The sequence below is a fragment of the Mauremys reevesii genome, linkage group 1 (genome assembly GCF_016161935.1).
Source record: "Mauremys reevesii isolate NIE-2019 linkage group 1, ASM1616193v1, whole genome shotgun sequence".
In the NCBI taxonomy this organism is placed as follows: domain Eukaryota; kingdom Metazoa; phylum Chordata; order Testudines; family Geoemydidae; genus Mauremys; species Mauremys reevesii.
In genome coordinates, this window is record NC_052623.1 from 216,097,494 (window position 1) to 216,111,329 (window position 13,836).

The 13,836-nt window shown below is 51.2% G+C and overlaps 1 protein-coding gene across 3 annotated transcripts in view; it reads right to left on the bottom strand.

The window, feature by feature from the left end:
• Nucleotides 1-4,450: 4,450 nt before the first annotated feature.
• Nucleotides 4,451-13,836, bottom strand: part of EPHA1 (EPH receptor A1) — a 74,078-nt gene continuing 64,692 nt past the window's right edge. The window contains exons 10-18 of one of the 3 annotated variants that reach the window (XM_039495757.1): nucleotides 12,249-12,304; nucleotides 11,804-11,929; nucleotides 11,498-11,683; nucleotides 10,948-11,009; nucleotides 10,364-10,573; nucleotides 9,624-9,773; nucleotides 8,486-8,679; nucleotides 8,037-8,192; nucleotides 4,452-6,550 (exon numbers count right to left, since the gene is read on the bottom strand). In XM_039495757.1, coding sequence (XP_039351691.1) covers nucleotides 6,472-6,550; nucleotides 8,037-8,192; nucleotides 8,486-8,679; nucleotides 9,624-9,773; nucleotides 10,364-10,573; nucleotides 10,948-11,009; nucleotides 11,498-11,683; nucleotides 11,804-11,929; nucleotides 12,249-12,304 — 1,219 coding nt within the window. In that variant the 3' untranslated portion in view covers nucleotides 4,452-6,471. Of the gene's footprint in view, nucleotides 6,551-8,036; nucleotides 8,193-8,485; nucleotides 8,680-9,623; nucleotides 9,774-10,363; nucleotides 10,574-10,947; nucleotides 11,010-11,497; nucleotides 11,684-11,803; nucleotides 11,930-12,248; nucleotides 12,305-13,836 lie in introns of all 3 variants that reach the window. The other 2 variants (XM_039495777.1, XM_039495767.1) reach the window with 2 other exon arrangements.

The following is a 13,836-nucleotide window of genomic DNA, read 5'->3' on the forward strand; positions in this document are numbered from 1 at the left end:
AATTTTAGAAAGTCTCAAAGGGCATGAAGGACAGAGGCCATAACAGGGATGCACAGCAGTGCTGCATGAAAATTAAGGAGCTGAGGCAAGCCTACCAAAAAAACAGAGGCAAATGGCTGCTCCGGATCAGAGCCCCGAACATGCCGCATCTTTGAGCTGCATGCCATGCTAGGGGGTGCAGCCACCACTAGCCCAACCCTGTGCTTTGACTCTCAGTGGAAAATCACGCAATACGGAAGCGGGTTTTGGGGACGAGGAAGATGATAGCTCAGAGCAAGGAAGCAGGGAAACCGGTTTCCCCAACAGCCGAGATGCATTTCTCACCCTGGACCTGGAGCCAGTAACCGCCGAACCCACCCAAGGCCTGCTCCCAGACCCTGTAGGTGGAGAAGGGACCTCTGGTGAGTGTACCTTTTGTAAATATTACACATGGTTTAAAAGCAAGTGTGTTTACTTTACCCTGGCATTCACGTCCAGTACAGCTATTGGAAAAGTCTGTTAATGTGTAGGGGGATGGATTGGAAATCCTCCAGAGACATCCATAAAGCTCTCCTGGATGTACTCCCAAAGACTTTTTGCAAAAGGTTTCTGGGGAGGGCACTTAATTCCGTCCGCCATGGTAGGACACTTTACCACGCCAGGCCAGTAGCATATAGTCGGGAATCATTGCATAACCAAGCCTGGCAGCGTATGGTTCCGGTGTTCGCTGGCATTCAAACAACATCTGTTTTGTCTTACTGTGTTATCCTCAGGAGAGTGACGACATTCATCACCACTGGTTGAAATAGGGTGCTTTTATTAAGGGGACATTCAGAGGTGCCCGTTCCTGTTTGGCTGTGGCTGAATAGAAATGTTCCCTGCTGTTAGCCACATTGGAGGGGAGGGGAAGAGAGGTGAAGTGTGAGTGATCTCTCTCACTAAACCAGCAGGCCCTCAATACAAGAGGCAAAATGTGACCTTGTAACGAAAGCATATGTGCTGTGTAATGTGAACAGCAAGGTTTAACGTGAAAGAGTGTATCCAGTGTTCTCTAAAGTGTCTTTTTAACTACCACTCTCCCTTTTCCTCTACCAGCTACAAATGTTTGTCCTTCGCAGAGGCTAGCAAAAATTAGAAGGCAAAAAAAACGCACTCGGGATGAAATGTTCTCTGAGCTGCTGTCCTCCCCCCATTGACAGAGCACAGCAGAATGCGTGGCGGTAGACAATGTCAGAGTGCAGGAAAGCACAATATGAATGCGAGGAGAGGTGGCGGGCTGAAGAGAGTAAGTGGTGGGCTGAAGATGATAGGCAGCGTTAGCTTGCTGACAGAAGGCAAGAGTCAATGCTCAGGCTGCTGGAAGATCAAACTCATATGCTCCAGTGTATGGTTGAGCTTCAGGAAAGGCAGCAGGAGCACAGACTGCTGCTGCAGCCCCTGTGTAACCAACAGCCCTCCTCCCCAAGCTCCATAGCCTCCTCATCCAGATGCCCAAGAATGCGGTGGGGGGGCTTCCGGCTACCCAACCACTCCACCCGAGGATTGCCTAAGCAACAGAAAGCTGGTCTTTAAAACTTCAGTAAGTTTCAAAGGTTTTAAGTGCAGTGTGGCCTTGTCTGTCCTTCCGTCCTTCCCTCCTCCCCCACCCAACCTGGTGCTTTCCTCATTCCCCCACCCCTCCTGGGCTACCTTAGCAGTTATCCCCCTATTTGTGTGATTAATTAATAAAGAATGCATGAACGTGAAGCAATAATTACTTCACTGCCTCTGCAAGTGCTGACTGAAGCGGGGAGGGGAAGGTGGCTAGCTTACAGAGCAGTAGAGTGAACCAAGGAACGGGGTTCATCAAGGAGAAACAAACAGAACTTTCACACTGTAGCCTGCCCAGTCATGAAACTGGTTTTCAAAGCTTCTCTAATGTGCATGGTGCCCTCCTGTACTCTAACAGCCCTGGTGTTTGGCTACACGTAATCAGCAGCCAGGTGATTTGCCTCAACCTCCCACCCTGCCACAAACCTCTCCCCCTTACTCTCTCTGATATTGGGGCGCGCACAGCAAGCAATAACAACAATGGGAGTGTCGGTTTTGCTGAGGTCTGTCCGAGTTGGTAAACTGCACCAGTGTGCTTTTAAACGTCCAAATGCACATTCTACCACCATTCTGCACTTGCTCAGGCTATAGCTGAACTGCTCCTGACTACTGTCCAGGCTGCCTGGATATGGCTTCATGAGCCATGGCATTAAGGGGTAGGCTGGGTCCCCAAGAATAACTATAGGCATTTCAACACCCCCAATGCTTATTTTGTGGTCTGCGAAGAAAGTCCCTTCCTGTAGCTTTTGAAACAGAGCAGAGTTCCTGAAGACGCAATGTCATGTACCTTTCCTGGCCATCCTACATTGATGTTGGTGAAATGTTTCTTGTAATCTACCAGTGCTTGCAGCAGCATTGAAAAGTACCCCTTTTGGTTTATTACACACTGGCTGGGTGCTCCGGTGCCAAGATAGGGATATGGGTTCTGCCTATTGCCCCACCAGTTAGGGAATCCCATTGCATCAAAGCTATAACCTGCACATTTTCCCAGAGTCACTACCCTTGATAGCAGCAGCTCTTTGATTGCGTTGACTACTTGGATCACAGCAGCCCCCCACAGCAGATTTGCCCACTCCAAACTGATGCCTGACTGACTGGTAGCTGTCTGGCATTGCAAGCTTCCAGACGGCTATTGCCACTCACTTGTGAACTGTGAGGGCTGCTCTCATCTTGGTATTTTGGTGCTTCAGGACGGGGAAAGCAAGTCACAAAGTTCCATGAACTTACGCATGCGAAAGTTTCACAGCCACTGGGAATCATCCCAGACCCGTAACACTATGTGGTCCCACCAGTCTGTGCTTGTTTCCCGGGCCCAGAATTGGCGTTCCACAGCATGAACCTGCCCCATTAACACCATGATGTGCACATTGCTGGGGCCTGTACTTTGTGAGAAGTCTATGTCTTCATCACTCTCGTCACCGTGCTGCTGTTGCCTCCTCACCTGTTTTTGCTTTGGCAGGTTCTGGTTCTGCATATACTCGAGGATAATGTGCATGGTCTTTACAGTGCTCATAATTGCCGCGGTGATCTGAGCAGACTCCATGATCCCAGTGCTATGGTGTCTGGGCTGAAAAAAGGTGCGAAATGATTGTCTGCTCTGACGGAGGGAGGGGCGACTGATGACATGGCTTACAGGGACTTAAAATCCACAAAGGGGGTGGCTTTGCATCAAGGAGAAACACAAACAACGATCACACAGACTGGCCCCCTCAAGGATTGAACTCAAAACCCTGGGGTTAGGCCCTTGATTTCACGGAGGGAGGGAGGAAGCAAATGAATACATAACCAATCAGGTCTATTTCTTGTTTTGATCAGCTTCATCTATCTTTTACATCTTTAGGCTGGCAGTAGACAGTTCAGTTTGACTGCTAGTCATTGTAATCTCCTGGGTGCTCAGCAGAAGATGCTGTGTTACAACTGCTAGACATCATCATCTTCTGGCTGGTTGCCAGAAGACAGTGTAGTAGGACTACTAGCCAGGGTCATCTCCTGGGTGCTTGGCAGAAGATGGGAATGACCTGGCTGAGTCACTCCCATATCTGCCCAGGTGCCCCTGACTGACCTCATTGAGATCAGCTAAAAGAATACCCAGGAGTACAATGATAATAGCTACCAGTCATAATGCCCCATCTGCTGCTAAAAAGCAATGAGCTGCTGCTGTGTAGCAACAGTCCCACGTCTGCCAGCACCCAGGAGACTTATGGTGACGGTCAGCAGTGCGGGCTCCATGCTCGCTGTGGTATGGCATCTGCACAGGTAACCCAGGAAAAAAGGTGTGATATGATTGTCTGTCGTTGCTTTCACGGGGCGGGGGGTGGGGTGGGTGGGAAGGGCTGACATGTACCCAGAATCACCCGCAGCACTGTTTTTGCCCCATTAGGCATTGGGATCTCAACCCAGAATTCCAATGGGCGGCAGAGACTGCGTGAACTATGGGATAGCTACCCACAGTGCAATGCCCCAGAAGTTGACGCTAGCCTCAGTACTGTGGCTGCAGTCTGCCCACTTAATGCACTTAGAGCATTTTTTTGTGGAGACACACACAATCGACTGTATAAAAACAATTTCTGAAAAACTAACTTCTATAAATTCGACCTAATTTCGTAGCATAGACATACCCTCCGTGGCTGAGCACCATTGTTCCTGTGCACTGAATGAGGGAAGGGTCCTAGGGAAAGATAGTATGTAACCGTGTAGACATTGTACCCCAATATATACTAGGATTACAGCATAAGAGAGGATGGTAGCAGGGAATTTGTTACTGAACTTGGGGATTGTGAATAAATGTGGCTATTGCTGTGCAAATAAACTATTTGTCCCTGTGTTTACTCTGCCACTTTTGGTGTTGAGTAGAAACCAGACTGCATCACATTTCTGAATCTACATCAAGGAGGTTATCTCATCAGCCGGCTATGTTCCAGTTTATTAAGACAAATGTTTAGTTTTAGGTCAATAAGGTCAAACTGCCCTAGTTGAAAATCAGCAAGACTTAACACTGCTGCATAAAAACTGATGAAAGCTTTAACAATGGCTGTTCCAGATAGAGGCCTGCACCCTCTTATTGCCTTTCATTCTGCATGGACGTGGAAGGCAAAAGTCTAGCTTGAGTTCTCAACATCTCTTCCTGTAGCATACAGCACTTTTGTTCCTCTCTCCATGGCCCATGTGCCACTAGCACCCTGGGTCAGCAGCCCTCTTCCTCATGTCCTTGCCAAGAGCAATCAGATTTCCTGCAGCACTAATAAGGACTGGGGGCCTTATGTGAGCAGATCAGCAGCATGTGGTGTGATATCATGCAGTTCAGATAACTTTTCTTTTTTTGTGATCAGCTGCAGAACTAATCTGAGGGAAGGGGAAAGACTGTCTGCTAAACACAAAGCCAGGAGTAATGGTGTCTGGAAAGGGCTCCTGTTCAGCAACCTGCATTGTTTTTCACTACTGTAATTAAAATGAGCTTCAGTGGGGGTAGGAGTTTTCCTGGGAAGGATTTGACATTCTGGTGTCTGTCTCCCTTGAACAGGGTCTCTCGTGCAGTGTGGCTGCAGGGTTGACAGGAGTGTCATTTTCACAGCAGCAGCTGGGAGTGCCTACATGGGCTTCACTTGAGTGCTTGCATGGCTGATATCTGTCAGATCTTACAGTGCCAGGGCAGCCAGTTTGGGCTGGAGCTGGGAGATCCCCAGGGCCAACAAAAGTGGCGCAGTATTAATAGATACAGCAGCAAATCCAGCCCCACCAGTGTGAGGGACTCCTAGGGTTGAGTGCCTGTTGGGGAACAGGAGAAGGTATAAGCCAGCTCAGGTTTGAGCAGTGTGGCAAGAGAGAGCCTATGCCCAGCATAGCTGGCCCTTACAAAGCTCCCCCTGCATCTGGCCACTACTGCAGGAAAGCGCCATATAGTCCCCACATACTAGTCAAGGAAAGCTACAGAGCCCCCACCTCTGCCACGAGTTTATTTACAAAAAAAGTTACAGGCCACCGTGCCTTCCCCCTGAGCACTGAGACTTTAAAATTCCATATTTTCTTCCACACAGGAACAATCTCCCCCTTGCAGCATGTTTGGAACAGGCTGCAGGAGAAAACAGGTGACAGGAGAAGGGGAAATACAGGCCACACATGGTGGGGTGGGAATAGCCTTGCTTCAGCATTAACCTTGGTTCTGTCTCATGAAAGAAACTGGGACGCACATGAGCAAGAGCAGGGTACCCTATTTCCTTCTTTTTCAGGCTCTTTCCTCCCTCACAGGGAGGAGGGGGCGGTGTATAGTGGGGGAAGAAGTATATCGTTACTTAGCATTATTGCCAGATATACTCGCTGCAAAGAAAGTTAAGAAGAATCCTTACCCTGATCTCTGCAGCTTCTTGTACCTGCTTCCACCATAACAATCAAATCGGGAAGGCAGATGCACTGTTGCAGCAATGGGGAACATATGCTACAAAGGTGGTAGCGGGGAAAGCAGAGATGGGACTTTCTGTTGCCCCAGCCACTGTGTAGGTTCCCTAGAGATTCTTCTCTTCAGCTCTTGTCTCTCAACAGGGGCGTCACTCCATGTGCCTGTGCATCCCTAAAGATTTCCCCCTCTGTACCACTCAGGCCTCAGTCTGTGCTGCAGGGGCTATTTCAGTGCTGCACAGAATATCGTACAGAGAATGTCAAGTGTTGGAGCTGAGAACGGTGTCCTGGCTCTGGTGTATGTACAGCACCCTGCAACCTCGGTGCAGACACACACATGGATGGAGCAGGCAGAGCAGAGGAGGCAGGTTTTGCAGGAGAGTTCTTTTTGTCCTGTTAGTTGCTTTGATCACCTCAGTCTCTCTTCTTGGAAACAACTGCCATGGGAATGGCTCCAAGTGATACCCAATAGGCTTGGGAATGTTGGTAGCTTGAGGGCCTGAGGCCTGGTCACTCCTTGAAGCCCTGGATGCTACAGAGAATCCTCTTCTGGTGGCCTGGAAGCGACACCCCCATCTTTTTCAAGTCCCTTAAAGAGATTGGGGGAGGGAGAAGAGAAAGATCAGCTGACTCACTGCTCTTGCTCCTTGTTGACAGGGGAAGGGAATGGCACATAGCTACCGTTCATTCTGTGGAAATCAAACCCTACGATCTGTTCCTAGGTCCAGGCACTTCTCCCTGCCTCTAGCTTAGAGCTGCTGCCCCCCAGTGCCCTCCCCTGTAATCAATGGACGTTGAGAGCCCACTGCAGGGCTGCATGTCACTGCTGCCATCAGACTCAGCAGCTTACTCTTCCTGCCAGCTGCTGTCTTCTTGGCATGAGGATGTGGGATGAGGAGGGAGGAAGATGGAGACCCATGGCACTGGACCTAAATATCACTGCTGTAAATATTCCACCTGATACAGTTGTTGTCGTTCACCCCCTGCTCCCCCCGAAATAAACCAGCCTCTTCCTACATCCCACTCCTGTGGCTCCAGCCCTTCCTCTGGGCAGATGCTTCCTTAAATTATGTACTTACCGTACTCCCCTAGTGCTATGCATGCTGGTCCCAACCCCGCCCATTTCCTGATATCTCCTTGCAAGCATGAGGGCTGTGCCACCCATGCAGCCTGTTCTGACTCCTTCCTATTGAGCATCAACCGCATGGGCTGCCTGCTGTCTAGGTGGCATGGATGAGCAGCACCTGGTTCAGGCTCCACATGGACAGAGCAGAGAAGACTTTGTCAGTTGGCAGAGCCTGCAGAGGAATCTGTCCTCAAAGGTAGGGGGAGTCCTGCTAGACTCAGCTCTGCTCCTGGATGTACCTTCCCCTCTGGCTCTGAGCAGGAGACAGCCCCTTTCCTGGCAATAGAGACCCAGGCAGAGCTTTAGCATCTCCAGGCCAGACATGCTGTACCTGGGGCAGACTGACTGCCACTGAGGAGCTAAAGCTGGAAGAGCACAGAGTGGCTGGCCAGCTGACTGAGAGAGACACTGGAGAACATGTCCCTACAGAGCCTCACATTCTGCCTTCCCTGCCTAGCCTGAGTCTGATGCAAGCCCCTGCTCCTCCTTTCCAAAGCCCTACATGGGCTGGGAGCAGGCTCACTCAGGAGACTGCCTCTCAGTGCTCAAGAAGAACAGCTGCCTGTGGCTGATGGCAGTCCACAATACGTCTGGGAGGACACATTATAACCCTTATATTTCAGACTCCAGGAGGGCAGAGCAGAGAAGACCGTCAGCTGGCAGAGCCTCTGAGGAAGGGGAGGGCTACCACTATGGAACAAGCTCCAGGGGATTTGGATAAGTCGGTTTTATCACCTTCCCGGAAAGGGGAAAGCTCCCCCTCTTTGTGACTCCAGGGAGCAGGAAGGGGATGCTATGATCCCCTTGGATAATCTGTGTACCCATTTCTGGAGTGTGCTCAGATACCATAGGCATGGCTGCATAAATTTAGTGTGGGTCTCGTCCCAAGCTCTCCTGGCCCAAAGGGGAGCCAGGTCTGCCCAGGAGGGCCACAGTGGTTTCTGCTTACTCAGTAGTGAGCTCCAGGATGGATTCCATGGTGTCCAAGCCAGCAGTGCGGAAGTTGATGATATACCGCTTCATGCGGATGGATTCCAGCCACTCTGGGATTGACTGATAAGGGATCCCGTCAGACCCACTGCAGCTGGGGAGCCGCAGCGTCACCCTGGGGACAAAAAGTCATCATCAAGGCAACTACTTTGAACTGAACGCCAGCACCTTAAAACTGAAATTTATCGAAAGAGCAAGAATACCCTCTGCTGGGGCCAGGGAGGTATGTCTGCTCCCTATGCTCCCTGAGCCTTAACTCACCAACAGTGTCCTGCACACACAGCCTGGAGACTCCTCTCCCCCATGTTGTCAGTGCCCCATTCTCTGGGGAAAGCACCAATGCTGGAGACAGGAATCAACTGCATTCTCTCCCAGTTCTGTGGAACCTCCCAGCCCAGCACCACCTACCTGGGGTCGAAGTCTGCAACAGATCGGAGTAAATGGGGGCTGGAGATGAAGTGTTCTAGCTGGCCCTGGATCTCCTGGAAGCGGGGCCGTCGCATGCGATCGTGCGACCAGCAGCCTTTCATGAGCTCATAGAGGATGGATGGGCAGTCCACAGGGGGTGGGAGTCGGTACCCATCCTCTATGCTCTTCATCACCTACACACAGAAGGGCAGAGAGACTTGTGACCAGATTCTACTCATGGCAGCGATGCCACAGAGATGATCAAAAAGGAGCCAGAATGCCTCCAGAGGGAAGTCCATGCGATGGTCACAGTTTTGTGGGGCCCTATGCAATGAAAAGCAGATGGGGTCACTTCATAAACAGGTGTGTGGGAAAGTTACTGGACAGCCTAGCGAGGGATCAGGATGCTTGGAGGTGCCAGAGAGCACATTGATAGGTACAATGGGGTTTAAATTGACACTTGTCACTGTGCCCCCACCTCCATACACACACGTTCATCTTTCCAAATGTGAGATATGGGGGTCTATAGTCCTGTCCCAGGATTGGTGGGGAAAGGGTTAACAGTCTCTGAGGAAGAATCCAGCGGGATAACCTTGCTGAGCTGGGGGGTGGGGAATAGGGACAACGAGGTAAGATAATTATCCAGAATACTACAAACGGGTAGTCTGGGTAGGAGGGGACTGAGAAGGGTTTTCAGAGGGGAAGGGGGGAAAAAGCTTTTCTCTGTTCTCATGGTGGCCTAGCTCAGAGTAAGCCATCCTTTATCTTTATATAGCATTATAGCTGAAGAAGTCCTTGCTTTACCAACCCTGTTGGGACCAGCCTTCCATGTGGGGTGGGGGAAATACAGGTGTGACATTCCAGAGGGCTGGGTCTTTCTTTCCTCGCCCCACTAACATGAATGAGGTCAGGGTAACAAGAGTTTATTCCCCTGTTATATGGCAGGGGTTAGCATACACTGGTGGCAGTGGCTACTCTTAGAGGGGCTGGGGTGCCACAGCAGGGATTGCAGACAATGGGTTCCCCAAAGTAGGTGGTGGTCCTATGTGCCTTGTCCAGTCCATTCAGCCTAGGCCCAGCCCTGTCTGCTCAGCATATGACCTTGACACCAACACCACAGCCTCTCCCTCCCTGTTACCTCCTGATTGGTCATGTCTCCATAGGGCTTGTCCCCAAAGGACAGCACCTCCCACATGACAATGCCGTAACTCCAGACGTCGCTGGCTGAAGTGAAGATCCGATGGGCAATGGCTTCAGGTGCTGTCCAGCGGATGGGGATCTTCCCGCCCTGCAGGGAGGGGCCAGAGCACAGCTAGCGGTTACCATCTGGTCATATTTCAGGATCCCAAAGTGCAGTACAAACCACATATAACAATGTGCTCACTTCATCCACACAAGCAGCCAAATAAGGCAACTTTTTAACAGTGAGTGACACAGTTTGGGGGAAAAAATGAAGGAGACTCCTTTATCCAACTGACTCCATAGGGGGAATGCTAGGGAGGCATCATAGAACCATCCAGGTTGGAATTTACTCAGGACACCACGGTTAATCCCCAAAGTTTATACAAAGTGACACAGGCTCCTAACTGACTGCAAATGGTCAGGACTTTGGTTTTACGCCTCACCTAAAAGACAGCCCCTCCAGCACAGTGCTGGCCAGCACCACACTGAGGCCCATACTTACTCCAGAGGGAAGAGCACCACCTTCTGAGTCACCCATACCCCTCCTTGCAAGCTTCCCATCCAAATCTTCACCTGGCGTGGTCTCCCTTAGCATGAAATCCAGAAGGCTCTCTACCCACAATGTACAATAACTCCATTTAGAAGTTATAAGACCCTGAGGGGCCCTAGCCTTCACACAGGTTGTTGCCATGTCACCTTAGTTTCGTACGTCCCCTCCACATCGTTTTCCAATATCCGGGACAGGCCAAAGTCAGACACTTTGCACTGCAGGCTGTGAGTTACCAGGATGTTGCGGGCAGCCAGGTCCCGGTGCACATAGTTGCGGTCTGAAAGGTAGGTCATGCCTGAGGCAATGCCTTGTAGCATAACCACCAGCTGTACAGAGCTGAACTTCTCCTCGTTTTCCTACAGGGTGACGGGGAAAGAAACAGGTCCCATCAGGTCACTGGAGTTTGCAGATTCTTGGCTAGCGGGCTTACCAGCTCGCAAGGGGACTAGCGAACATCACAGGTGAGAGGCTCAGAAGGGAGGAAGGAGAGCTCTCTGGAATCATAACCAGGGATCTGCAGTTCATTCCCCAGCAGTTCATCCCCCTGGACAATAAACAGTCTGAATGGGATCCAGCCTCAGCTGCTGCAGCTGTAGGTGCAATTCCCAGCAAACAGAGCTCTCTGTGAGTGGAAGTGGCCAAGACGGCCTAGTATCCCTGTCCCTCAGCACCTGCAATGGCTGGCAAGTGCCCCCAGCATACAAACACATTACAAACGCTGGTCCCTCACCCGGAGGAACGTGTCCAGGGCACCATTCTCCATATACTCAGTGATGATCATCATTGGCTTCCCTGAGGAAAGAGGAAAAGAGAGCATCACCCACACTGCACCCCTCTCTGCTACAGGACCCACCATGAGCCACCCGGCTCCCTTACCCACAAAGCAGCATGACTCCTCACCTCCTGTTCACCCTGCAGTGCCCTTCATCCCACACCCCCAACTTGGAGCTCAGCCCCAGCCAGCTCCCTGCCTTCCCCCCTCACACCTCCAGAGATGAATTCATACCTTTCCTCTCCTCATGCCCACAGGAGACACATCCCTTCTCCTCACTCCCCCACCAACCTTAATGGGGGCTCTCATGATGGTGTCCCCCAACTCTCACAGAGCTACATCTCTCCCTGCCACAGGCTAATAGGATGGCAGTCTTCCTCTCCTCCCTGCACAGGCTAGTGGGCAGCACCCTCTTCTCTTCTGGCTCTCACAGGAATATGGCCATTCTACCCCCACCTTGGACTCGCACAGTGGTGCCCATCACTGCCCATCCCACATGGGCTCTTACGCTTGGTGACGACCCCCTCCAGGTGCACGATGTTGTGGTGATTGAACTGGCCCATGATTGTTGCCTCACGCAGAAAATTCCACCACTGAGAGTCCGAATATGTTGACTTCAGGGTCTTGATAGCAACCACAATACGCTCCTTCCCTGGCAGGCGCAGGGTGCCACGATAGACCTCCCCGAACTCCCCTGCGGCATCGTCAAAGACAGGAGGTTACTGGGGAACACAGGAATAGGGGCGGCAGACAAGGGGAGGTGTGAGGGGGAACCCAGGAATGAGGGCATGGAGACAGCCCCAATGAGACTCACCCTCCCCAATAACATTCTCCATGGTGATATAGGCCACATCTAGTTCCTTGGTGAACTCCAAGACCCCCCTGCTTGGGTCCTCATAGGGCTGTAGGTCCACATAGGGCTTCAACCAGACCTTCTCCTCTATGGCAAAGAGAAACAGAGAGAAATAAACACCCTGTCACCAAGAGTCCTGGGACTCTCTTGAGAGACAGGATGCTCTCGTTTCCCAACCAGAGCATTGGGCAAAACAGCTAGCAATCGTATGTGGAATACCAGCGCCATTAAGGGAAGAGACAAACTAATGTAGAAAGTCAGTGCTGACAGCCAAGCAAGCTCATCCAGAGCCAGGGCCCTCCAGTCTCTCTCATTAAGAATCTCTGACCCACCCCAGACCTCCCCCTGGACTCGCTGCCCTCTCTCTCAGCAAAGCTCCCCTCCCCTTCCTGGCTTTGGATCTCACCTCGGTCGAAGGCTGAGATGTCATAGTCTGGCCGTGCTTGGTGACAACGGGCTTTCCTGAAAGACAGACAGACAATCATCATCAAACCTGAATGACTAACCGAGCAACAGTCAGGGCTGGCTCCAGCATTTGCTGCCCCAAGCGGCGGAAGAAAAAAAAAAAGCTACGATCGGCGGCGCTTTGGCAGCCGCTCTACCGTGCCACTTCATTCTTTGGCAGCAATTTGGCGGCAGGTCATTCCCTCCGAGAGGGACTGGGGGACCTGCCACCGAATTGCCACTGAAGAGCTTGACGTGTTGCCCCTTTCCGTTGGCCACCCCAAGCACTTGCTTGGGGTGCTGGTGCCTGGAGCTGGCCCTGGCAACAGGACACTGAGGCAAAGGCAAGAGCAGATGTCTCAGAGTCCATTCCCCAGCTGGTCAGGATTAGGGCTCCATGCACTCTGCAGCAGAGTGGATCCAAGTGCTGCACCCACTTCCCCGTGTTCCGATGCCGAAGGTGGGAAACACTGCAGCAGCTTCATTTACAGTTAAAACTGAGGTTTTAACTCACTACACATGGGAATGAACAATGCCATTGCACAGGGCCCAGGGAAGTTACTTAGAGATTAAAATCCATTAATTTACATTGTCCCCATACTTTTAGTTTTCAGTGTGCCACAGGTCCTTCTAGTGACAACACATAATGGCATCATAGAGAAGCTGGAGAATTTGGTAGCTGAACTGGCCTGGGGACAGCGGTGGGAGGTGGCATATGGGAGGTTGAGATCATGGATATGCACATTAGCTGTATGTTTCTGCTGAAGTGATCAGTAGTGAAATAAGTTACCCATGCTATGTAAATTATTGCATAACAACAACAAATTGTCACAGCTAATACTCCCTTAATAGAAACAGAGCAATGCACACCTCTCAGAGCCATTGTTCTTCTTTGAGTGCTTGCTCGTATCGATTCCAATTAGGTGTGCACGTGCCGTGTGCACGGCCGTCGGAAAGTTTTCCCCTAGCAACACCCGTCGGGTCAGATGTGGAGCCCCCTGGAGTGGCGCCTTCATGTTGCTCAATATATATCCCAGCCGACCCAGCACCTCCCCAGTTCCTTCTTACTGCCCGTGACAGTTGTTGGAACCGTGGAGTCTTGCTCTGCTTGCTCTCCACATTTCCCTAGCTCTCTAGATAGTTGTTGTTAGTTTGGTTTATAGTTCTTATTTTTGGTATTTACTTCGTGTTAGCCGGATTAGGGGGTTTTCCCCTCCACCCCGACCCTTCTTCTCGGGCTCTATGCCCAGTCTCCAGGATTCAAGCCCTGTCGGTCCTGGTCTAAGCCCATGCCAATGGGCAACCCCCATGACTCTTGTCTGAAGTGTCTGGGGGAGGCTCATCAAGCCAAAAATTTCACGATCTGCAAAGGGTTTAGTTCTCAGACTAAAAAGGAGAGTGACTTTTGCTTAAATCATGGAGACAGTTCTTAGTCCTCAGCCTCCTTCGGCGTGGCGCCCCAGCGGCAGTAGTGGAGGTGGCGGTAGTGGAGTTGGACTCTGACTGAGACCCGCAGCACCAATGCTTCTCGGCACCACAACCAGCAACAT